The sequence below is a fragment of the Thunnus albacares genome, chromosome 11, assembly GCF_914725855.1.
Source record: "Thunnus albacares chromosome 11, fThuAlb1.1, whole genome shotgun sequence".
Taxonomy (NCBI): Eukaryota; Metazoa; Chordata; class Actinopteri; order Scombriformes; family Scombridae; genus Thunnus; species Thunnus albacares.
In genome coordinates, this window is record NC_058116.1 from 31,953,420 (window position 1) to 31,976,783 (window position 23,364).

General features: G+C 39.1%; 1 protein-coding gene across 1 annotated transcript in view; it reads left to right on the top strand.

The window, feature by feature from the left end:
• ttn.2 (titin, tandem duplicate 2) overlaps positions 1-23,364 on the top strand; it is a 253,622-nt gene that overhangs the window by 87,876 nt on the left and 142,382 nt on the right. The window contains exons 74-98 of the mRNA XM_044365366.1: positions 274-561; positions 1,642-1,929; positions 2,074-2,364; positions 3,854-4,141; positions 5,452-5,562; positions 6,480-6,765; positions 8,405-8,588; positions 8,670-8,750; positions 10,248-10,515; positions 11,658-11,918; positions 12,354-12,563; positions 12,678-12,755; positions 12,850-12,876; positions 14,970-15,026; positions 15,264-15,308; positions 15,607-15,654; positions 17,602-17,658; positions 18,351-18,422; positions 18,709-18,774; positions 18,955-19,035; positions 19,219-19,290; positions 19,603-19,824; positions 19,987-20,247; positions 20,686-20,793; positions 21,070-21,168. Coding sequence (XP_044221301.1) covers positions 274-561; positions 1,642-1,929; positions 2,074-2,364; positions 3,854-4,141; positions 5,452-5,562; positions 6,480-6,765; positions 8,405-8,588; positions 8,670-8,750; positions 10,248-10,515; positions 11,658-11,918; positions 12,354-12,563; positions 12,678-12,755; positions 12,850-12,876; positions 14,970-15,026; positions 15,264-15,308; positions 15,607-15,654; positions 17,602-17,658; positions 18,351-18,422; positions 18,709-18,774; positions 18,955-19,035; positions 19,219-19,290; positions 19,603-19,824; positions 19,987-20,247; positions 20,686-20,793; positions 21,070-21,168 — 3,849 coding nt within the window. The remainder of the gene's footprint in view (positions 1-273; positions 562-1,641; positions 1,930-2,073; positions 2,365-3,853; positions 4,142-5,451; positions 5,563-6,479; positions 6,766-8,404; positions 8,589-8,669; positions 8,751-10,247; positions 10,516-11,657; positions 11,919-12,353; positions 12,564-12,677; positions 12,756-12,849; positions 12,877-14,969; positions 15,027-15,263; positions 15,309-15,606; positions 15,655-17,601; positions 17,659-18,350; positions 18,423-18,708; positions 18,775-18,954; positions 19,036-19,218; positions 19,291-19,602; positions 19,825-19,986; positions 20,248-20,685; positions 20,794-21,069; positions 21,169-23,364) is intronic.

Genomic DNA, 23,364 nt, shown 5'->3' on the forward strand with positions numbered 1-23,364 from the left:
AGTCTTTTATCCTTGTTTTTCTTTCATTTATTTCTTATATTCTTTCATTCTTTCTTTTCATTTCTTTTATTCGTTCTTTTTCATTCTTTCATTCTGTATTGATTACTCTGCAAATCAGTTTCTTGATTAATTGTTTAGTCTGTAAAATGTCAGAAAGAAGTGAAAAATGCTTGTTGTAATTTCCCACAGTGCAAGGTGATGTCTTGAATTTTGTCATGAATGAACTTTTAGCCAAAATCCTGCCATTCACCATCACATCTTTACCTTCTCCAGAGGCTAAAACTCCACCGTCCTTCCCCAAGAAAATCACCAGCCTGCAGCAGACGGAGGGTGAGCCGGTACGGTTTGAATGCCGCGTCGCCGGCTCGTCACCCGTGGAGGTCTCATGGTTGAAAGACGGCGAGCCTCTTAGCCAGGGACACGAGTTTTCCATGCTGTACGACGACAACACAGCCGTGCTGCAGATCAGCCGCGGCGAGATGAGACATTCTGGAGAATACACCTGTGTCGCCACCAACAGCGTGGGCTCGGCCTCTTGCAGAGCTAAGCTCACTCTTCAAGGTGTGTTAAGCATGACGCAGAGATCGAGCGATTGGTTCTACATGATGATTGAAATGCTGCTGCTTTTACAGGGTTGAAATCAGGGGCCGTATTCACAAAACATCCTCCAAGATACTGGAGTTAGGAGAAATACAGGGGGGAGTATTTTCACAAAACATTATATGGCTAAAAGTTGCTCCTCAGTCTGAGAGAAGAACTGATAATGAGCCTCAAACGTCCAGGAAATGCTCTTCAGATGCCAGTTTGTCATTTCTTAACTTTATTTAATCAGTGCTTTATAGAATGACCTCATCAAAGGACAAAATATCAGAATATCAACAAACAAGTGATGTCAGTCTGTTTTTGTTTTCTTTTTTAGTTTTTCTTTTTTCATATTTTTCTTTCTTTTCTTTTTTCATTCTTTCGTTCTTTTTCATTATTTTGTTCTTTCCTTTTCTTTCATTTCTTTCTTTCTTTCTTTTTCATCATTTTTCATTCTTTCTTTCATTCCTTATTTTTACTCTTTTATTCTTTCTTTCGTTCTTTCATTCTTTCTTTTTTTCATTTCTTTCTTTTTAATTCTTTTACTCTTTCATTGTCTTTCTTTCTTTTCTATCTCCCGTACAGTCTTTGTGTTCTTTCACTGACAGACTGATTATCTGTCAACTAATCACCGTGACAATAGTGATGAAGTTCAGTCATGAAACATGATGTCATCCATAGACAGCTTCTTGAAAGTGTCTCTCAAGATGAAACTCTTTGAGCAGTCCTGGCGGTAGAATAAGAGTCTTTGTGAATACGGCCTTCAGATTTTATTTAAGAATATATTCAAACAGCAGAAAAGTGTTTTGGTATCTTGATGCCTAATTGTGTCTTGACTCTTCTGGCAGTGGTGTGATGTGTTTCACTTTGTTCCAGAAGAACAATGAAAGCAGTTTTTATTTTACGTGTTCTGTCTCAAGCACACAGACTGTAAATGATCTTTATGGACCTTCTGTCAGACAGTGTGAGGCTGTTTGACACCAAAACTATTGAAATGTTTCTATCTAAAGATTTATTGTTTTGTCTTATTTTCCTCACACTCTTTCACGGACCCTGCAGAACCAAGATACCCTCCGGTCTTTGACAGGAAGTTGTCACCGAGGGAGGTGACGGTGGGCGACAGCATTGAGCTGGAGTGTCACATGACCGGCTCTGCCCCCATTAAAGTCAAATGGTCTAAAGACCATAAAGATATCCGCTCTGGTGGGAATTATAAGATCAGCTGTGAGGATAACACGCCCCACCTGACCATTCTGAAGGCAGATAAAGCTGACACAGGGAAATACTTCTGCCATGCCTCTAATGACATGGGGAAGGACTCTTGCTCCTCTGATATCACTGTCAAAGGTATTTGACTCGGGCCACATTCACGTCATCACGGCCTTCTCTTCTTAAACACTCAAGCCCCCTTCATGGGCGTTTCTTTGTGTGAAGATTCCAAACTCTCTCTCCTTGCTGTCACTTCACTCTTGTTCACACTCTTGTTTTCAGAGCGTAAAAACCCTCCGATGTTCACCAAAAAGCCCACAGAGCACATCGAGGACACAGAGGGCAAACTGCTGAAGATCGAGGGCCGTGTCTCCGGCTCGCAGCCCATGTCTGTCAGCTGGTTCAAAGACAACACAGAGATCCACAGCTCTGACAAATATGATATCAGCTTTAAAAGTAATGTGGCCGTTCTGTGCATTAAGAGCAGCCAGGTGAGCGACAGTGGTAGGTACACCTGCCACGCCGCCAACGAAGCTGGAAAAGTCTCCTGCGATGTCACTGTTGGCATCTCAGGTGGGTGTTTTACACCATGTTGGATTCATTACAGCAGGAAGTTGATTTGTAGTGCTGAAACAGTTGTTGATCATTTCCCAAGGTAAAATGTTACACATTCTCTTACTTCAGCTTTTCAAATGTGCTTATTTGCTGGTTATGTTTTTTTATATATGTTTATACATATGTTTTCTGGTATTTTATAGATTTAATTATTACTAAATTAATCTACAAAATAATCAACTAGAGCTGCCGCCATATTTTCTCCAGCAGTTGGCATTTATAAGACTGCCTGTTGAGCTTCTTATCATCTGTCACAGTGGTATTTGGCAGCTTGACATATTCCGTTTCTGTAGTAGAGACGTCCAAAGACGCTTTGGACTCATTTTTGCTCGTCATGAATTTATTTCCTCTGTGGCAGAAAACCACGTTACACGAGCCTTCAGAAACTCCTGCAGCTTAAACTGGACTAACAAAACACTTTTAGTGCTGACTGAGTCTAACACACTCACTATAAACAGATCGCTAGCCTAGCAATATTAATGCTACAAACAACCCATAATGCAACACTCCGTGTAGGAGTTGGTTTTACACTGTTACTTTATCCATGCAAAAAGAAGATCTGATGTTGTGAACGGGTAATTGTCCAGCCCACAAATATGAGACAACCCCACTAATTCAGACATATTTCTAGGAAAAAAACCACCGTCTTATATTCGGACTAATACAGTTAACTTTTCAAATGCATTTATTCCTGTAGTAGTCTATTTGTATATTTCTATAGTCTAAATGTCTATCTTTACGTCTTATGTGTCTAAATGTCTCAGCACATCATTCTTTATGTGAAGCCTGAGAGAATAACTAGTGTCCCATCACTTGAGCCGCGCGCTCAGCGGTGAGGTGGTGATCAGCTGGACTCTGCGGTGGGTGTGACGATTGCATTACGGCGGTAATGCAGTGACTGCGGCAGCTCAACAGATTAATCAGTGATAAAAATATTTGTTTCAACTCCAATAAAAATGTTTTTTCTTCCACATTCCTTCATTAATACATGAGTTTGATGCTGAAATGACACAATGTTCCAACACAAGGTATAAGTGGACAAAATCTGACTTTATTCCTCCTCAGTGTGACTCAGATCTGTTTTTTATAGACAGTGTAAACAGAAAATAATAATTGGATCTGATATTTGATAGGGTTGTCGTCCTTACAAGACAGTTTTATAATGAGATACAGATCTTTGGATTATGAGATGTTAAGACATTATTACAAGAAAATGATCCTGTAATTACAAGCAAAGATTTCATAACATAACAATTATTATAATTATCTTTTTTTTTCCTTTGGTGAATTCAACTGGCTGTAAATGTTGCAGAGCTGATTCATGTTGGACCTGCTCTATTTACTCTTTTACATCATAATATATACTTTAATGGACAGTTCGAGCGTGGTCAGATCAGTCCAATAAATGAAGCTGTAATAAATCTATCATACTGTATTTCCCCCGCAGAGGCAAAGAAGCCTCCAGTGTTTGACGTCCCGCTCAAACCAGTGACTGTGGATGAGGGTGAGAAGCTGAGTCTCAGGTGTCATGTCTGCGGGTCTCCTCCTCTGAAGATCCAGTGGATGAAGGACAGGAAGGACCTGACCTCTGCTGGCAGCACCAAGATTAGCTTCTCAGATGGGACGGCCTGCCTTGAGATCAGTCCCGCATCCAAACACGATGCCGGTGATTACCTCTGCAAGGCCAGCAACGAGGCCGGCAGTGAGTTCTGCAAGGCCAAAGTAACCGTCAAAGGTAAATCTCTACCCTAAGTAAGAAATTCCAATGTAAGCTATCTATTAAATCAACAACAGAAAGCACTTCCTGAAGGAAATACAGTATGAATGCTGGCTGCAGCTGAAAAGCTGTTGCAGGAAAAGTAAATGACGACACAGTTGAAAACTTAGAACAATAGTAGATCGACTTTGATTCACAACAGTTATTTCTTGGGAAGGAAACAAAGTGTCATTGTTTTGAAATGATCATACTATTTTATTAATTTTATTACTTTGCCGTAGCGTCATCTACAGGTGAAATGCCCCCATATTTTACAGCTTTGCTCAGGATTCACATGTTTACTGACGATTATGTGAAATATGTAAGATGACGAGAAAATGCAAAAAAAATTCAAAGTGACAGAAAATGTATATTAGGCTGAAATGGTCGTGTAGCACGAGAGATTCTGACAGTTTTTATGCATTTTATACAAATCCTCATAGATTTCCATTCTAATTTTTGGGCAACAAAAAGGTAAATAAAAAACCATAATGGATATTACCATGAAAAGCAATAGCACTATTCTCCTTTAGATGCTGCATATTTGACAATTTTAATCAAAGCATCAAGCATATGCCTGATTAATTACTATACTAATATAAGTCATGTATTAAAGATTGAAGCCGATACCATTAATGCCCTCGGAGGTCCAAAATTGGAGCAAAGTCTTATTTTGAAAGTCTTATTGCGGACTTCCTGTTGGATTTAGGTCAGGGGTATCAGCGTATGATTTGTAGATCTTGATGAGACGAATAATTGAGTTTTGGTTTGATCTCTCTACGAAATTCCTACGGGCCATGGCGGCCATTTTAGTTACATAGGTGGCGCTAGAGAGCACATTTTGGCACTTTGGGGGTTAATTTTTACATTTTATCAAATTTTTCACCAGACCTGATGTGTGTTCCCAATGTGGTGAGTTTTTGAGCATGGTTAGGGGGTCAAATTTAGGGTTTAAGTGGCGTAATAATAAAGAAAGAAACAAACAAACTCACAAAAAACAATAGGGTCCTCTGCCTTTTGGGCTCGGTCCCTAATAATAAAAATAATAATAATACAAATTATAAGAACACGTTGCTGTTTTAAAGAGCCCTCTTTTCTCTTAAAATAAACATTTACTGCTGCTTTGTTTCCTGCTGCCTGTCAGAGGTCAAACAGTTCTATCTAGTGAGGTGGGACAATGTTGAATAAATTATGGATGAATTAATGGTGTACACCACACTAATAATCTCACAGTGTGACTGCACAATAATCACAATACAAACATATAAATCTGTGTTGCTGTGTTGCAGAGAAACCAGGAGCAGCTCCATCTCCTGCTGAAGCTCCTTCAGCCGCTCCAACCAAAAAGCTGGACAAGCTGTTCTTCATCGAGGAGCCCAAGACTGCACACGTCATTGAGAGTGAGACGCAACTCAAACATAACACACAACATACACACAGGAATTAATGTAATACACAGCACATCTGTTTTTGGCAAGTGCTACATAAATCATCTGGTCATTATAATCCTGAATTCTCAAATAAAAACCAGCATTCAAGTACTGGCCAAGTTTTAAAAAATAGGTGTGACCAGGATGAATACATATTCTGTGAACACACTAAGATTCTAAGATGTTCTACTTTTTTTTCTGCGTCCAGTCAGTAGACTCAACTCTTCCTGCAGATGTTTTAAATTAAATTGTTACTATAAATGGGAACGTTTGTGTCCTTTGAGCTGTTGGGAGGCTTTCAATGTGAAACATCTGTGCAGAAAGTTTCATTGACAGCAAAGTAGAACTTAATTAACTCAGAGCAGGTGAGTATGACATGTCTGTATCGTTATACTGATGGGATTAGCACTTTAATTTATTAAGATGTCAGGTAAACATAGAGGAAGTGTATCAGAAAACAGGGAGGCTTCTTAGTAAATTATAAAACAATGAAGGCATGTCTCGAGTATAAGCCTGTTTCAAATAAAGAATTGGTTCTCTCTGCAGGTGAGGTACAGAAAATGTACACATTAACTACTTAAAACACAATACAGATACAGCGTAGGTAACTGGTTTTCTTAATAGAACAGGAAGATTTGGTTTGTTTTATTGGTTTTAAAGTAAAACGCATACCAGCATACAGACCCATACAGACGACTGAAGGTTGAGACTCATATATTATATACTGTACTGTATATGTATATGCTAATAACTTGTATAGTATCTATATAACATATCAGATATACATACACGACAGAGCTTCAGTTTTCTGAAGAACTGACAAGAATCCTACATTTAGATAACAGACTGTTATAATGTTGATTAAACCTCATACTGTTGCTCCGCAGAGGGCACTGCCACCTTCATCGCTAAGGTGGGAGGCGACCCCATCCCCAACGTGAAGTGGATGAAGGGTAAGTGGAGGCAGATCACACAGGGTGGCCGGATCTCCATCGTGCAGAAGGGCCAGGAGGCCAAACTGGAGATCAAAGAAGTGACCAAGTCAGACTCGGGTCAGTACAGGTGTGTCGCCTCCAACAAGCACGGAGAGATTGAGTGCAGCGCCGACATGCACGTGGACGAAAAGAAAGAAGCAGCACAGCTCGAGGGAGACCTCCGAGCCAAACTTAAGAAGTGAGTTTGTTTTGTTTCAATGCTCATAAAATCATGTAATGAAATGTTATTTAATCAATCTGCATCTTTATAGTCATTTTAATCTCCTCAAACTCTACTGGATCCAGCTTTACACAATCAGGGTAAAGAAATTTTGTTAGAATTTACAGAACTTTATTTTAAATTCCAATGAAGATCCCAAATATGTCAGGCTGAGTTTTGGGGAAATGTGTCTAAAATGATGCGTATGGCACCGAGTGGTGTTGAAGCGATAATCGTTCCTACGTCACACCAGAAAGCAAATCTGCAGGAAGCCGCCCAGCGCTGAGTGCGTACGTAACTTCTGTATTCAGAGTTTGCAAAGCAGTCTCGACAGCCTTCGAGAGGATGGAAATTTCAGGAATGTCAGGGACAATCTCTCCTCCCTTATCGGCAAGTGGTTGCATGTGTTCGGCACATTTTACAGCCGACTTTTTCATCTTCAATCCGTGGATGAAGTTTTAAAACATGGTTTCTTTCTGTTACTCAGCTAAAGGAATATAATAAATCTGTGCTAAAGCTAAGCTAGCGACTTTGTGAGGAAACTTAGACACGATCTCACCGTTCTGAAACATCCTGATGAGTCTCAGCTGAGCAGCTTCAGACTCTGCTTCATAGACGCTTTATACTGTCTTACCCCTGGACCACACTGGATGCGAGAGCAGCGTGTTCGAGGTCTTGCCTATTTTCGCCGCGTGACGCCCACGGTTCTCAGCAGAAATAGACAGGGAACACGATAGAGAGATAGGGCTGTCAGTGGCAGAAGCGCCGCAGCAGACACGCTTCCGGCGTGAGAGACGCAGCAGTTCAGCAACACACACGCCCTGCTGAGGTTCACGCATCCAGTGCGTGATCATGCATCATTAATAATTCAGATCTTATGTAAATAGCCTCAGAAACAGTCTGCTGGAGGACAGAGAGGAGTCTGGGCTGTAAGGAAAGATGGATTTAGAGAAATCTAAACAACTTTTGCTGAATAAAATGTCACAGAGATGTTAAAAATGGCCAAATTAGTCAAAAAAGGCCATAATACCAGAAGACTTTTCAGGACCTGCAGATAAACTGATCATATACAGTAGCTCCATTGTGGAAGAGAATTAAGATGAGTAAACATATGCATTATATAGTTGTATGTATAAAACACTTGTATGCATATATAATTTTATTAATTCATGCCCACACTCAAATACTTTTAATTACCTTCCTTACATTAAAATACCTGATTTTGTTAAAGCAATGAACGGCGTCGACCTCAATAGGGAGCTGCTGTAGATATAGATATAGCAATAGATCAATAGATATCAATAGACTTGCTGTGGAGGGAGCTGAGTTTTAACGATCTACATCAGGAATGAACTGAACCGTTACTAATAAAGAGGGAGGAAAGTTCCTGTCGGAGGAACATGAGTCTTGTGTATAGAGCTTCATTAGTGTTAGATTTGTCTGTTATATTTGTGTTATTGTCTGATGGTAAACAATACACCCACCGTGTCAGGATCAGGATCAGAGCTACGGATGGAAAAGAAGTCCAGTACATCTCACTTTTTATGCATCCAGTGTCTAAACGGGTAAAATCAGTTCACCAGCTTCACACTTTGTGTCTCCTGTGTTGTGTTCTCAGGACGCCATCGAAGCAGAAGAGTCCACAGGAGGAGAAGGACATCGACATCGTGGAGTTGTTGAGGAACGTGGACCCCAAAGAGTACGAGAAATACGCCCGAATGTACGGCATCACCGACTACCGTGGCCTGCTGCAGGCCATCGAGCAGCTCAAGAAAGAGAAAGCTGAAGAAAGTGGAAGACCGGTAAAACTCTCCACGAGCAGCTCCTCAGACGTGTTTGTGTTTTGTAGTCAAAATGCTCAATGTTGTTGTTGTTGTTGACAGGAACTGGAACGTGACAGAGAGTCTGATGAGGACATGGCCCGACTGGTGGCCGACCTGCAGAAGAGGATGGAGCGAACAGAGGTCAGGATGCATTCACTGTCTGCAGGAAATGGGAAAACATGATAATTTATCTGTTAGCTGATCTGCAGCCACACATAGACACTGAAGATAAACACATTTTATTTGTGCAAGTTCCCAGAGTTTCATAAAATACATCAACATGTAAAAACTCCTCATTTTGTCTTTGAATTAGTCCATATCTGTTGCTTCCATTTTGTATTTCTTTTATGCAACTTTATTTGGTATTGCTGTTTTCAGGCAAAAAGAACGGGTTGGTGATATGTGCAACATAATAATTGTACAGAACAGGGTCTATCAATGACATAAACAATGAGTTACATCTTATAGGTACATATACATAGAGTATGTAGTCCATATTTCAGTCTTAATTTAAATTCCTCCATACAGTGTATTTTGCTGACAGTTGCAGGCCAGTCGTCCTTTGATGGAGGGTTTGCCTGCAGCCACAAGTATTTTGTAGAGATATTCATCCTGCATTATCAGTTTGTCCAGGATTTTGCCCAGGAATAATGTGACATAAGAGAAGAGATCAACCTCTATTCCAAAAAAAACATATTTCTTTAGCAATATCTTGCCAATACGAAAGAATTAAAGGGCTTGCCCAAAAACTAAAATATAGATAATATGACATTTTTTTTACCACATTGGTAAAAGGTTTGAATTGTTTTTGGTGTCCAAATGAACGACTCACTTCTGTGTTCACAACTGAAAAAAGTTAAAATTTAAAGTATTTTTTTTTGTTTGTTTTACTTGTCATGACTTTCAGCCCCTAAAAGCTGAGCCTCGTGTGGAAATGTGTCTGTAGCATTAAGTATCAAGGAGTCTATTAATGCTCGCTCATATCGTAAGCCTTGTTCACTTCACTGACTCATGACTTGTGATCACTGATGCAGTAAACATTTTGGAAAAGTTTGTTGAATGAAAAAAAAAGGTTAAAACATGTTTATATTCCCAAAACTAAAATATACAAAAAGTCTTGTTTTAGCACTGATATCAAAAACTTTCAAACAATACTAGTTTCAAAGTCAAATTGTCAAAGTCAATTTGGAGATTGAATGTGTAATTATGGGCTGAAATGGCCTGTCCTGTCACTAGTTGTCAAAAGAAATGACAACCAGCGTATCCTACTTTTCTCTGTGAGTCTAGAAGCAAGTGGCCAATCAGAACACAGATTAAATCTGTTTTTGTTTCACCCATTTTTAATTTCTAATTTTTTCCACCACAAACTCAGATAGTATTCAGGCTTATGGTTTTCCTTTGCACACAGCTTCCCTTCTGATTCATTAACAGATCACCTGGTAAATTTTAGGTTTGGAGGTTGACTCCAAACTCTAGAAGGAGTCAAAGTTGCACGCTGATTGTTTTAACCAAAACACAACCCAGATAATTACTGGAGACTTCAGTGTAGGATAGTGTCATCATGATTTTAACAATGAAAAAACGTTGGTGTTGCTGTCAGAAACATTCAGAGATTTAATTCTCTTGTCCCTCCGGCAGCCTGTCACTGTGGTGAAGGATATCGCCGATCAGTCTGTCTACCCCAACAAAGAAGCAGTGTTGGAATGTGAAGTCAAGATCAACTACCCAGAGATCACTCTGTCCTGGTACAAAGGCACCCAGAAACTGGACACCAGTGACAAGTACGACATCAGCATCAGCGGCGACCGCCACCTGCTGAAAATCAAGAAATGCCAGTCGTCTGACCAGGGCAACTACAGGGTGGTCTGTGGGCCGCACATCTCCAGCGCCAAGCTCACCGTCATGGGTCAGTACTGATACACATGCAGCTGTGCCACATCTGTCAGTTATATACCACAACATGTCATTTATACACCTTCATTACAACTATACACACCCGTCATTTCTAGAAGTACCGTGCACACTGAAGTCCTGGAAAGACAACCAACCTAGACAGGAGAATTAACATGAACTGTTTTTATAGGGGCTGTTGGGTCCATGTTGTTTGACTGAAGTTCCACTAATCCAATTTCAACTTTCAACCGCATCTCTTGGGCTTCGTCCGTGGATGGAGTACACTCAGTTGTCATGGAGATTTGTAACTTTGGTCACTTCGATCATGTGACCAAAGTTCCATATGGAAAAAACTTAAGGATAAAAAAACAGACAGAAAACTTATACAACTTTAGTCATATGATAACACTGAGGTATCCCCATGACAACTGTGCAGACTCCATCAGCAGAAGAAGAACATGAGATGCAAGATAATATTTTTTTGTTAACAAAGTCAAGAATTAAGTATCATGCTCACTTTAGTTTATTTAAAGCCACATCAAAAGTTTTTTTGGAAGCCACAACACATCTGACATATTATCAGCAGCCGCCTACTTCCACATCCAGCAGACAAAAGGCAATGTGATCATACCAATATTTACTTAATTCACATTCTTCACATTCAGTTTATCAGAAAACAGCTGAGACTGAACCAGACAGGAAATGTGCCACAAAACTGAAACTAGAAGATAAAAGTAGAGTCCGTAGAGCTGCAGAGTTGGTGATCTGTGGGTTAAGAACTATGACATGCAGAGTAAGGGTTTCTGGCACAACTTCACCTACTTCCAAGGTGCACGGAGGAGGGAAAGAAATGACCCTGATGAAGGCCACAAGCCAAAACGCGTCGGTCAACAGATAAAGTTGTTCTTTATACTACAAGTGTTGCTGGAGTTCTGATCTCTCAAGAACTACGAGAGACAGTTTTTGATTCATTGTCGATCTAAAAAAGTACTGATTAGTGGAGCTTTAACTACATCTAAAGCATCAATAAATACTTCCAAACTTCTCATTTTAGAGTAATATAAAAAAAAGTTGTTCCCACTTTGTAATACTCAAAAACCACTAAACCCTCCTAACAGATACCATTTGTTCTTCTTTGTGTCTTTTGTCTTTTAGAAGCGGAGGTTGAGAAGCATCTGCAGGACACATCGGGTAAGGAAGGCCAGTCGTGCACTCTGTCTTGTCAGTTGTCCATCCCTAACGTAGAGGCGCAGTGGTATAAAAACGGCAAGCAGTTAGACATGAAGGGCAGGTACACATCTGAGGTGAAACACAAGGTTCAGAAGCTTCTGATCAGAGAACTGAAGCCCGAAGACCAGGGCAGATACTCCTGCAAGTACCAGCACCTGGAGTCCTCGGCCGACCTCTGGGTGGAAGGTTTGTACCTGGAAACCATCCTGCAACCTTCTAGACGTGGTGGATGTTCTGCCCGTTGACTAACCTCTTACAACTTCCCCTCATCAAACTCTAAGACTAATGTTGGAGATTTGGATTTTGCCCTCTTTTTTTTCTCTTTCTTCTGGGATTTGTCTTCCTCTGTCTTAACCTTCTCCACGCCTCTCCTCTCCAGGATTATCTCGCAAAAAACTTCCGCCATCATCTCATTCGTTGTCTTCTTACATCCGTCTCGACTCAAATCCATCCTTCTCCAAACAACCAGTCATCATAACCGTCCCATAAGCATTCCTATGATCATCATTTCTAACCCTGATGTGGATGTTGTGTCGATGAAAACTACCATTCAAGTTTTGTCATACATTCCTAGTTGTGATGCCAAACACGTTTACCCATTCACGTCTTTATCTGTTTTAGCTGAACAAATTCATTTCACCAAACGCATCCACAACATCGAAGTCAACGAGCGCCAGTCAGCCACCTTTGAATGTGAAGTGTCCTTCGACAATGCTATCGTTTCGTGGTACAAAGACACCTGGGAACTGAAAGAGAGCCCTAAATACAACTTCAGAAGTGAGGGCCGAAGACATTTCATGGTCATCCGAAATGTGGCCATTGAAGACGAAGGTGTGTAGAGCGCCATCGAGCCCCAAAGGCCCATCCAAAAGCCCTATAGATTTTTTTCTCATCATTGTTTTTATGACTTGAGTGATAAACGTCTTCATTACTAATCCCATGTAGGCGTGTACTCAGTGATTGTGAGGTTGGAGCCCAGAGGAGAGGCTAAGAGCACAGCTGAGCTTTATTTGTCTGGCAAAGGTACAGTTCCTAGTCAGGCGTCACTTTTTATGCTTCTGTTCAGCTTTTGAGTGTTTCAGTGTTTAATGCGTGTTCACTCTTCCCCTTTTCACAGAAATTGAGTTAGCAATGGTGCCCCTCGGTAAGTATTTAATTTTCTAGACTGTCAACAACTTAAATCAATCACAACATTTTAGGAAATCCTCTTGTTGTCCATCTTCACCAGAGTGAGATAATATGATGAATACCAGTTTAATCTCTGTAGATGTGTTAAGCCTGGTTTAGCACAAAGACTGGAAGCAGGGGGTAACTGATAGCCACTGTAACTCCAAACAGTTAGCATAATCAGTATTATGCTAAGTGATTGTAGCGCACTGATTTTACAAACAGCCATGAACTGTCCATAATTACCCAAAAACTGAATATCCAACATTATGTAGTTGGCTTAAGTTAAAGAGGGTACAAACATCAAACATTATGCTAGCTCTTTGTAGGTGATTATTGTTACAGTTGCTACAAAAAGCTATCATATCCAACACTATGCTAGCTATTTGTAGGTTGCTGAAGTTATAGGTATAAACAGTTAGCCACATAGTACAGCCATAAACTACATCCAAGGTATTCTGTTTGTCCTATGTTTGTTTTGTGTTTAGCTTTATTGTTTTTTGTTTTGTTTGTTTTTTTTCATATTTTGTTGTCTGGTTAAATATTTTTGTTTTGTATTTTGAAGTGTTTGCCTTTCAGAGAAATCCAACAATGCAGTGAGATGTAAATCTAAAAATCTAAATATCAAATATCATGCTGTGGTCGGGTAATGTTATAGTAGCTACAAACTGTTATATCAAAATATTATGCCAGATGTTTGTAGTTGGCTGCTGTAGCCTACTAGTACAGTAGCTACAAACTGTTAGCATATAAAACATTATGCTAGAAATTTGTAGTTGGTTGATAGTTACAGTATTGTACAAAAACATGATTAGACAAAGACTGGAGGCAGAGGGAAAACTTCTAGCCAGTGTAGCCCCAAGCAGATATCATAATCTACATCAGTGATTCTCACCCTATTTTGGGTAGATGCCCTTTAGAGTCGAGACGAAATTATCACAATTTAACAATACATGCCAAAAAAAGACAGAAAAATCCATTTCTTTGTATTCTTATATCAAAATCCAATCCTGTTTTCGTCCACAAAATATGATGTGTGCTTACATAGCTTGAACCAAACCTTTTTAACCAATAATATCATGACATCCACCTATCGATCAATCTTCAACTTTTAGCAGCACAGAGCTAAGATTCATTATGACATGCCCACTTTTCAACATTTAAATCAAATTCCTCCCAACGTTATGTTCCGCCTGTCTATCCCGTTTCACTGGAAAATACATCACGATGCCTTCTGGACTTTAAGTCAGGTAGAAACCTCTTGCCAGCATTAATATTACCCAGAGGAGTCTTCAGTGAGTAGGCACATCAGTGGGCGCCCTGTGCTCATTGATTTGCTGCTTTATAAATGGACAGAAGGATGTTGACTTGAGATTAGCTAAGTGAAGATATTCCACGTTGTATTGGTGTCACTTTTTCTTCGTCTTTCTCAGGCACAGCACAAAACCACTTAACACACACCTGTGCTTTGTCTGCACCCACCATTAGCATCCAGACGCTCCCCTCGCCACTGCCAGACTTCCTACACCCCGTAATGTTCCCTGAATACCCACTGGGGGGCCCTACCACCCTGTTGAGAATCACTGCTCTACATAGACTATCTTTAGTCCCATAACATTGACCATGGCCAGTCAGTGGTCGCTGGTAGCTACAAACAGTTAGCATATCCAATGTTATGATGGTGTTAAATGTTGGTGGACTTTGAAAACACCAAGGACAACAATGGAAATAAGTTTAGGACTTTATTGATTTATATATACATATATGTATATGTTATATATAGTTGTTATATATACAGTATATATACACATTGAATGTTTGTTAAAAAAAATAATAGTAATAAAAAATGGTAGCTGTTTTCCTCCAAAGTGGAAAAACACACCTTCCACAACTCTGGCAAACTCTGGGAAACACAAGGATTTTCTAAAATGTCAACAAGTGAAATCAGCTATTGATATAATGTTTGTTTTTTTCCTAATACTACTGTAACTGTTTTTTCTTTCATAAATATATTGTAATAGTTTCTTTTAAAATCAAGATGTGGTATGAACCATATTCCATATTCTGTAGATGTCCCAGACTCCTCAGTTCAGAGGCCTGAAGTGGCTTCGTCAGTGGCAATCGAAGGTAAGACTGGAATCAGGTGCAGGTTTCAGTTCATTTTGAAATCAACTAATCAAAAAGTAGATTTCTACCAAGATCCCAAATAAAGTTTGGATGAATTATCTGATTCTGTAAATTGAATCTTAATTCATCTCTGGCTAAAGTCTTGAATTCAAACGCACCATTTTGTAGCTGATCAGATTTTAATGATTTCGACCAAAATTTAACAATAAAAACCAACATGTGTTTTATCTTTTAAAGAATCTGCTGAATTCTATCATTATGAAGAAGAGGTTGAACAGAGAGGTATTTATGATTTTATCTCCCCCTACTTACATTTTACCTCCTTCATCTTGACCAGATTCTACATAAAAACCAATTAACATGACTTTAACATTAAACTTATTATATTTGTCATAGATCCAGTCACAGATTATATTTAACATTTACAGTGAAAAAAAAACTGTTCATTCACTCTTTTACTGTTGAAAACACCACATGTCACTGACAGTCAAACTAATCCAAACTTCTCATCACAAACTGAAAACTCGTCTGTCTTTTGTTCTTAATAACGGAAACAAAAAAACGTTTTTGTTTTCACAAGAATCAACTGAATATTCGTATCACTATGAGGAAGAGGTGGAGCAGAGAGGTACAACATGTTCATACGAACCTCATCCTCTTCATCACCATCCACCATCTGAGCAGATCTGGGGAAAAACACGTTAAGATAATTAATCATTTTAATTAATCAATTAAAAAAATAATGTTTGAAGCATCATGAGGATTTCTGTCAACGCTGAATATTCAAAAAGTTAAATGTAACTTTTAAATCCGAATGGTTCGTCGTTTTCTTTGTGATTTAAGTTTTTTGAAATTTTGTGCCTCACAAAGAAATAATTAATAATAAAAAATAAGAATGAAGAAAATTTTAATGAAGATAATTTGTTTTGCTTGTAAATCTAAAATTTTAAGCTTTAGTGATTCTTTTTTAGTAATTTTTGTTGGACAAAAATAAAAAATAATTTCTGTTCTCTATGAAAACAGTTTTTTTTCTCTCACCAATAACAAAAACCAATAGATATGAATACTGGAGTTTGGATTCATTAGACAAAGTGAAATATCAGTAAATCAATAAGAGGAAACTGTGAATTTGCCCAAATCTGCCTCTTAACTTTCATCATAACATCATTCATTGCATTGTCTGACTGATCTCTGATTTATAAAGGTTGTTTTTGCTGAAAAAAAAATGTACAAACAATTTTAATATAAAAGTCTTCATGCTGTTGTGTGACTTCACATGTTCTTGTTTGTTTGTTTGTTTTTGTGAAACATGTAAAGGTGTACAAACTTTTCACTCTTTAACTTTCATCCCATCTTCCATCTTTCCATCACACACTGACTAACTTCCAGTCATGTCGGCATTTCACAGTTTTCAAAGTCTGTTGTCTTGTAGGTTTTGAACAGTAAACCCTGTAGCTTTAGCAGGAAATTAAAGGACCAGTGTGTCAGATTTAATGAGTGTATAATCACCTGAAAATACGAACACTTGTGTTTTCGTTAGCTTCGAATGAGCCTTTATATCTACAGAGGGAGGGAGTCCTCTTCCACGGAGCCCGCCATGTTGCACCACCGTGTTTCTACAGGAGCCCACAATGGACAAACCAAACACTGACTCTAGAAAGGGCCTTTTGCATTTTTTGCAACCTCACCACTATATGCCACTAAATCCTACACACTGGTCCTATGAACAGCTATTACAACCAAACTTCAGTCTGTGTGAAGCCTGACATCTGCTGATGAAAAGAGGTTGTTGACCAGTTTAAAACCAGGCGATGTCACCTGCTGTTTGCAGGCAACGCAACTTGATTTGTACAGACATTTAATATAAAAGGTAAACTCACATAAGTTACATAAACTTCACATAAGACACTGAGGATACATTTTAAAAGCAGGTTCGGGGTTCAGTTTGTTTGTAATAGCTCTGGTTATTCTGCCAAGTCTTATGGAGTTGCAAAATAGAACAAAGGCCAACATTCATGTGAACAAAAAAACGGCATAAAAATATATTCAGACATAAAAATGACAGCTCCACCTACCTCTCATGAGATCTGTCCTTATTTGTCTGAATGTTCAGCCTGTTTTTTGTCGACACGACTGTTTGCCTGATGTAGACCTTGCAGGTCGAAACGTAGTATCAATAAAAACTTTCAAATTTCAGTGTGTTGCTTCTCCTTTTTCTTCAGTACCTGCTTTCACCAGCAGATGTCAGGCTTCACACAGATATGAGTTTGGTCCAATGATTCACCCTCTGATTTTGTTAAAGCTCCGAAATGTGAATGACTTTCAAAACAGTGATCTCAGGCTAAAATCTTGGCTTTTTTTGATGTTGCAACAAAAGAAAAAAGTGTATTTTTAAGAGTGAAAATACACTTATCTCGTATTTTTCTGTTCTGTGATGGTTGAACTAAAGGTTCTCTGAGACAACAGGGCAGTGACTTTATTAAACTGTGAAATGACGTCATGGGTTTTTGTCACTGTGCACACAGTTCACTCACCGTTGTTGTTTTTTGTCACTTTTGTGATCGTCACACTTCAGTCGAGTATGAGAGCTGGACAGAAGAGACAGTAACACAACAAGTGCCCACAACCAAAGGTATCCGATCACAGTAACCAACAGGACGGACATCGGTTACCTGTCTGTTAATACCTGTGTGTGTTTTTGTGTGTTTGAGCCGCTTTTAACCATGGCTCTCTCTTAATGTTTGTCTCTGTTTCTGAGGTTTAATGTTTGTGTTTTTTTTCCTTTCTTTCAACCTTTTTTCTTTTGTTTATTTGTTTGTTTGTAATCGTTCTTCATCTGTGTTTACTTTTTTGTTTACCAAAATAACCTCTCCTGGTTTTGCAGTCTGAGGCAATTTTTTGGCTTCTACTTAACTCCTAAAAACTTTTTTAGTTTTGTTCTAGCATGGGTAATTATTTTGTTTTCCACCACAAGGGTTATAATTGTCCTTTGCATACAGTTTCACCTCTGGTTAGTCTACAGATTGCCTGGTAAATTGTAAATTTTGAGTCTTTCAACAGGTTTTTTCTTACTATTTCTATGTGAAATTAAACATATCCTATGTATGTATCATTAGCATGACACAAAGCACTGATTCTTTGGTGTAGGACTGATTAAGAGACTCACAACAACACATGTTGAATTTGATGTTTCTGAGTTACAAGCAGTAATTCATACATAAAATGAGCCATGGCTTGGAACACTGCAGTAACATGGACATCAGAAAGTTTTTGCTTTCTGACAGTGACAATGATTCTGAAAGTTTTCCTGTTTTCCTCCTTCAGCTGCCAGAGTTCCCATTGAGGAGACAGTGGAGACCAAGAAAGTTGAAATGAGAGAAGCAATTCCTACAAAAGGTACCGCAGACATGACCATCTTCCTGCTGCAGCTCAGCGCTCTGTCCTGCAAAAGAAACCCACTCACAAACTTGTTCATCTGTCCTTTGCTACTAAAATTGTGTTCAGCTTCTTCATTCCTGTTTTTGTTTGATTCTTTTAGTCTTTTATTTCTTATTTCTTATTACATTATCTACTGTAGTTGCCTTTTCTTTTGTCAGTCCTGTCTTTTGCCAAGCTTCTCTGCTTCACGCTCAAATGCACAGCATCTTCCCATTGATGCTAACATACTCAGTGTCTTTTTAAGTCCCCGAAGCTGAGAAGAAGCCTGAAGAGAAGCCGACAGCTGTGAAGGAGCCATCACCACCGAAAGGTACCAACATACCTCCAATGTTGCCATGTACCACTTTGATAACTTCATCTATGACTTTCCATGTTGTTTACTCCTTTAAAATAGCTCCCATGTATTTAGTGTAATTGTGTTTGTGAGTTCTTTTGTTCCTGGATGTTTTTATCTTGCCAAAATTTACGTGATTGTACTGAAATTTTGAAGTACCAGAGGCCAAAAAGCCCGTGGAGGAAAAGGTTCCTGTTGTTTCAGTCCCAGAGAAGAAGGAAGTTCCTGCTCCCAAAGGTAGAGATGTCTGATTTCTAACATCTCTCTACGTAATATGTTCCATCCGTGCTGATGACACCGTCCTTTTGTGGACTGTTCTGTTATGATTTGGTTTGAACTGTGTTTACATGCTCCGTTTCTTTCATCACCTTGTTTTCTTTGATTCACTGGTTTACAATGTGTTTGAATGTATCTTAAAAGAACCAGAGGAGGTTAAGAAGCCTGTGGCTGCTCCCTCTCCCCCTGCCGAGAAGCCCAAGGTGCCAACTAAAGGTACTTTTCACTCTCTTCTTCCTGTTGATTGACATGTTAACCAGAATCTACAGTAGCAGCTTATCTGTGTTCAGCGCTACGTAGCTTTTCACCTCTTGATGTCTGTCTCGTCTGGATTTTATTCTATTCTCTGATTTCATCTTACTCTGTTTGTACTGTTTTATACATAATACTGTCACCAATTTCGCTCTTCATCAGTGTGTGTCTCCTTGTTAAGTGCCATCTTACTCTTTTGAACGCCTCTTGAATACTCTTAGATTTTACCACAACTTTATGCTAATGTTAGCTAATGTTTGTGTTACTTACCTGAAGATGAGCCCAAGCCTCAGGTACCAGCAGAGCCTAAAAAAGTGGCACCTGCAGCTAAGCCTGAGCCTGAGCCCAAGCCCAAAGTGAAAGCAGAACCTGAACCAAAGCCTAAGCCCACACCAGCTCCCAAAGCAGAACCTGAAGGTAAACCAGCGCCAAAGGTCGAACCAGAGCCTGAAACGAAGCCAGCAGCGGTAAAGAAGCCGGTGACACCACCATCCAAAGGTATTTCCTGTCTTGTTTGGATTTTTAGGACTGTTTTAAGTCTAATAGGATGTTTGTCTTTACTGTGTTTGCTTAGCTTCAAATGTGGAAGCAAATCTTTGATTATCTGTTTGTCCTGACTCTCTCTGTTCATATCTAAACCGATCTGAATGTTGCTTTAAGTCCCCGAAGAGGCAGCAAAACCAGAGTCAGCAAAGGTCAAGCCAGAACCAGAAGCCCGAAAACCAAAACCAGAACCAGAAAAACTAAAACCAGAAGTCCATAAACCTGAACCTGCCGTCACCAAGCCAGAACCATCTGTTCCAAAACCAGAACCAGCAGTGAAAAAAGCTGAAGCTGAAGTGAAGCCTGCGGTGCCAAAACCAGAACCTGAAAAGACCAAACCAGAACCATCTCCTGAACCAAAGGAACCTCCAAAGAAAGGTATACGGCATCTCTGGTTGAGATGCAGCTCTGGAGTTTTTCTTAATCTTCTTAACTCCGCCTTTCAACTTTAATGTGTCTGGAGTGATTTTCTATGAGTGCTAATTCATCTTTTCTGTGTTTGATTTTGTTTAGATGTTTGTACAAGCAAACTCCTTAAATCTTTAACCATCCTGCTGGCCTTTAATGTATCTCCAACTCTTATTGTCTCTAATGTCAGTGTTTTAGTGTGGGTTTTGTTGTGTTTGTCTCATTTATTGTTGTCACAAAACATTTTACTTCTTGCTTTGAGCCACAAAACTACAAAACACCCAGGCTCATTTTACTTCCTTCACTTCTTGTGTCTTTTTTAACTTGCGCCAAATTACATTCATAGAAGCGTAATGATTTTAAACATATTTATATATTTTAGTGTCTGACAAACGTGTTTTTTTAAAGTGCCAGAAGCACCAACAAAGAAGAAGGTGGTTGCACCTCCACCTCCAGTCCTACAAAAGGTGGAGAAAGAGGAGGAAGCACCGCAGGAGAAACCTATAGCAGCTAAAGGTACCTAAAGTTCAGTTGGCTGTCAATCATCCAAAGCTCCTTGTACTAAAATCTTAAACTCATCTTAAACTCTTTTGGGTTATGTTGAGTGTTTGTCTAGTGTCTAACCTCTGGCTCACAGATTCCTGTATGTTACGATGGGGCTGCACGTCCTCTGTGTCACTTTTTTGTTGAGTTTTTCTTGTTTTGCACTCGATAGAGTGTTGGATTTTGGGGTTTTCTTCCACTTTAATTCATTGTAAGACTTCTAATCTATGTGAATGGTGCTCTTTAAAGTTCCTGTCGAGAAAAAAGTACCCGAGCCTCCAAAAGCAGTCAAGAAACCAGAACCTGCTGTTGTTCCTCCCAAAGAAGAGCCAACAAAGAAAGAGAAAGGTACTTTAATGTTTGTGACGGATCTTTCACTCTTTGTTTTTTGAGCCTCTGTTTGTTTTTTTCATGTTGGTCTGTTCATGTTTTAAACAAGCAGGGTTATGTTATTCAAATTACTATGATACATTTAAATTATATTTTACACTTTTCCTCTCCTATCTCTCTGCTGACTGACTGCAATAACCCCAGACTGTACCAGTGTAATGTTGATTGGCTACAGCCTGGTTCAGCAGTCTATCTGTGAAACTTCAAACTAAACTATATATTCAAATTTGTGCAAAGATTATTGGCCAACCTGTTGCACACCTTTCAAGTAGCTCACAGCAAGAGCATGCTCAGACTTGCAAACAGCATCTCTTCCGACTCCTTGTATGTTTTAAATGGAGAATACCAACTTCTGCCCTCTAAAAGGCAATTTAGTGTCCCTAAATTTAAATGCAATGGACTGAAGAATTTTTAGAATCTTTAATTCATCAGTCTATCCTGTTGCTTAACAGGATAAACCAACAAAATCAGACCAACAAAATTAAAATCTATCTGGTGCATTACCATATAATTTCCAGATCCCATTCCTGCTCTCCAGATAATGAGCCATTTATATTTTAATGTCCCCTTTCTAAATTACCCTCAGGGTTAATTTTTAGCTAAACAACTGATAAGGCTCTAACAATAGTTAAATCATCAGTTGTTTGTGTTGTGGCTGCAATCAACACTAGCAGCACCTCAGCACAGTCTGGTTAAAAAAGGTAAATTTTAGGAAAGCATTCCCTGTTGTGTTTAAAACATTCTTGGTTGTGCGCTAGCACATTTTTCTATTCTTTATAGTCATATCTTTTGCATGTTCTTGTGTCAAACCTTCTTAAAGCTTTGAAGCCCAAACTCATACCTGAAGAGGTGCGTGAGCCTGAAAAAGTACCTCAGAAGGTGTTTGATGAGGTGGTTGTGTCGGAGCCTGAACCCGAGAGGCTGCCTGATAAAATGCCTGAAATAGTACCTGAGAGGAGGCCTCCAGGGAAGGCTGAGGTGAAAGAAAAGATCTCTGAGAAGGTACCATCACCTGAGAGAAAAGTGGAGGAAATTCCAAAGACGCTTCCAGAAGAAGTACCAGAGAAGGTTAAAGTTAAACCCCCAGAGGAAAAAGTACCAGAGAAGGTTAAAGTTAAACCCCCAGAGGAAAAAGTACCAGAGAAGCCTGTAAAGGTTCCTCAGAAAAAGACTAAGGAAGAGAGGATTCCTGAAAAGAAGCTTCCTGTAGAGGAAGTGAAACCTGAAAGAGTATCTAAGAAACCAAAAGAGATGATTTCTGCAGATAAACCAGTTCCTACAAAGACCCCTGAGAAGGTTTCTGAAGCTAAACCTAAACGAGAGGTAGAAGAAATTCTTCCAAAAGGTACAGGCAGACCTCAACTCTTTCTCTCTTTGTATCTTCTTCATGCATGCGAACCGTCGGCAACAGTCCAGTTACAGAACTCAGTCATCTGCTGTATATCTGAACACAGACTCAAAAAAATGAAATATTTTACTCCAAATAACAATTGTAGGCAAATTTATCAGATTCACCCATGACACATGCATGCAGCGAAGGGGCTGAAGGCTTGAAGTGAACAAAGTAGTTCCACCAATGAGGTTAATGTAGAATATTATTAAAAATGATTGTAATATAAATTATTTTGATTAAATAATAATAATAATTAATATTTATTGTTGTATACTATATTATTTTACACTATTACACTATTTGTTAAAACCACAGTGCATAGAAATTACCATACTTTAGTCCTCTGTTAGTCGTATTATCAAAAAAGACATCATGGCAGAAAGCAGTTTGAAGATTTGTTACTTTGGGGCCATCTGGTGGTCGGCTCAAGAATGACACTGTGGATCATTAAAATTCTGCAGACAGCGACTTTAAATTGATTGAAACATCCTTAGGTTATAAAAAGTACTAGATGTACAAGAACAAAGAATGAGTCAGGACAGACATTAACTGTACCCATAACTTTAACTTTACCCATATGCTGTTTTTTGGGGGGGGTTGGGTTTTTTTTTTCATAATTGTTCAAATTATGAAAGCTGGATTGAATCTCTCTTGTGAACCTGTTTTGTAGTTTTACTACAACAACAACAACAGTGTAAAACCTGTCATGTAAACTGGAAAATATTATCAAAATATTTTAGTTGCGTTAATCCAAAATGTGC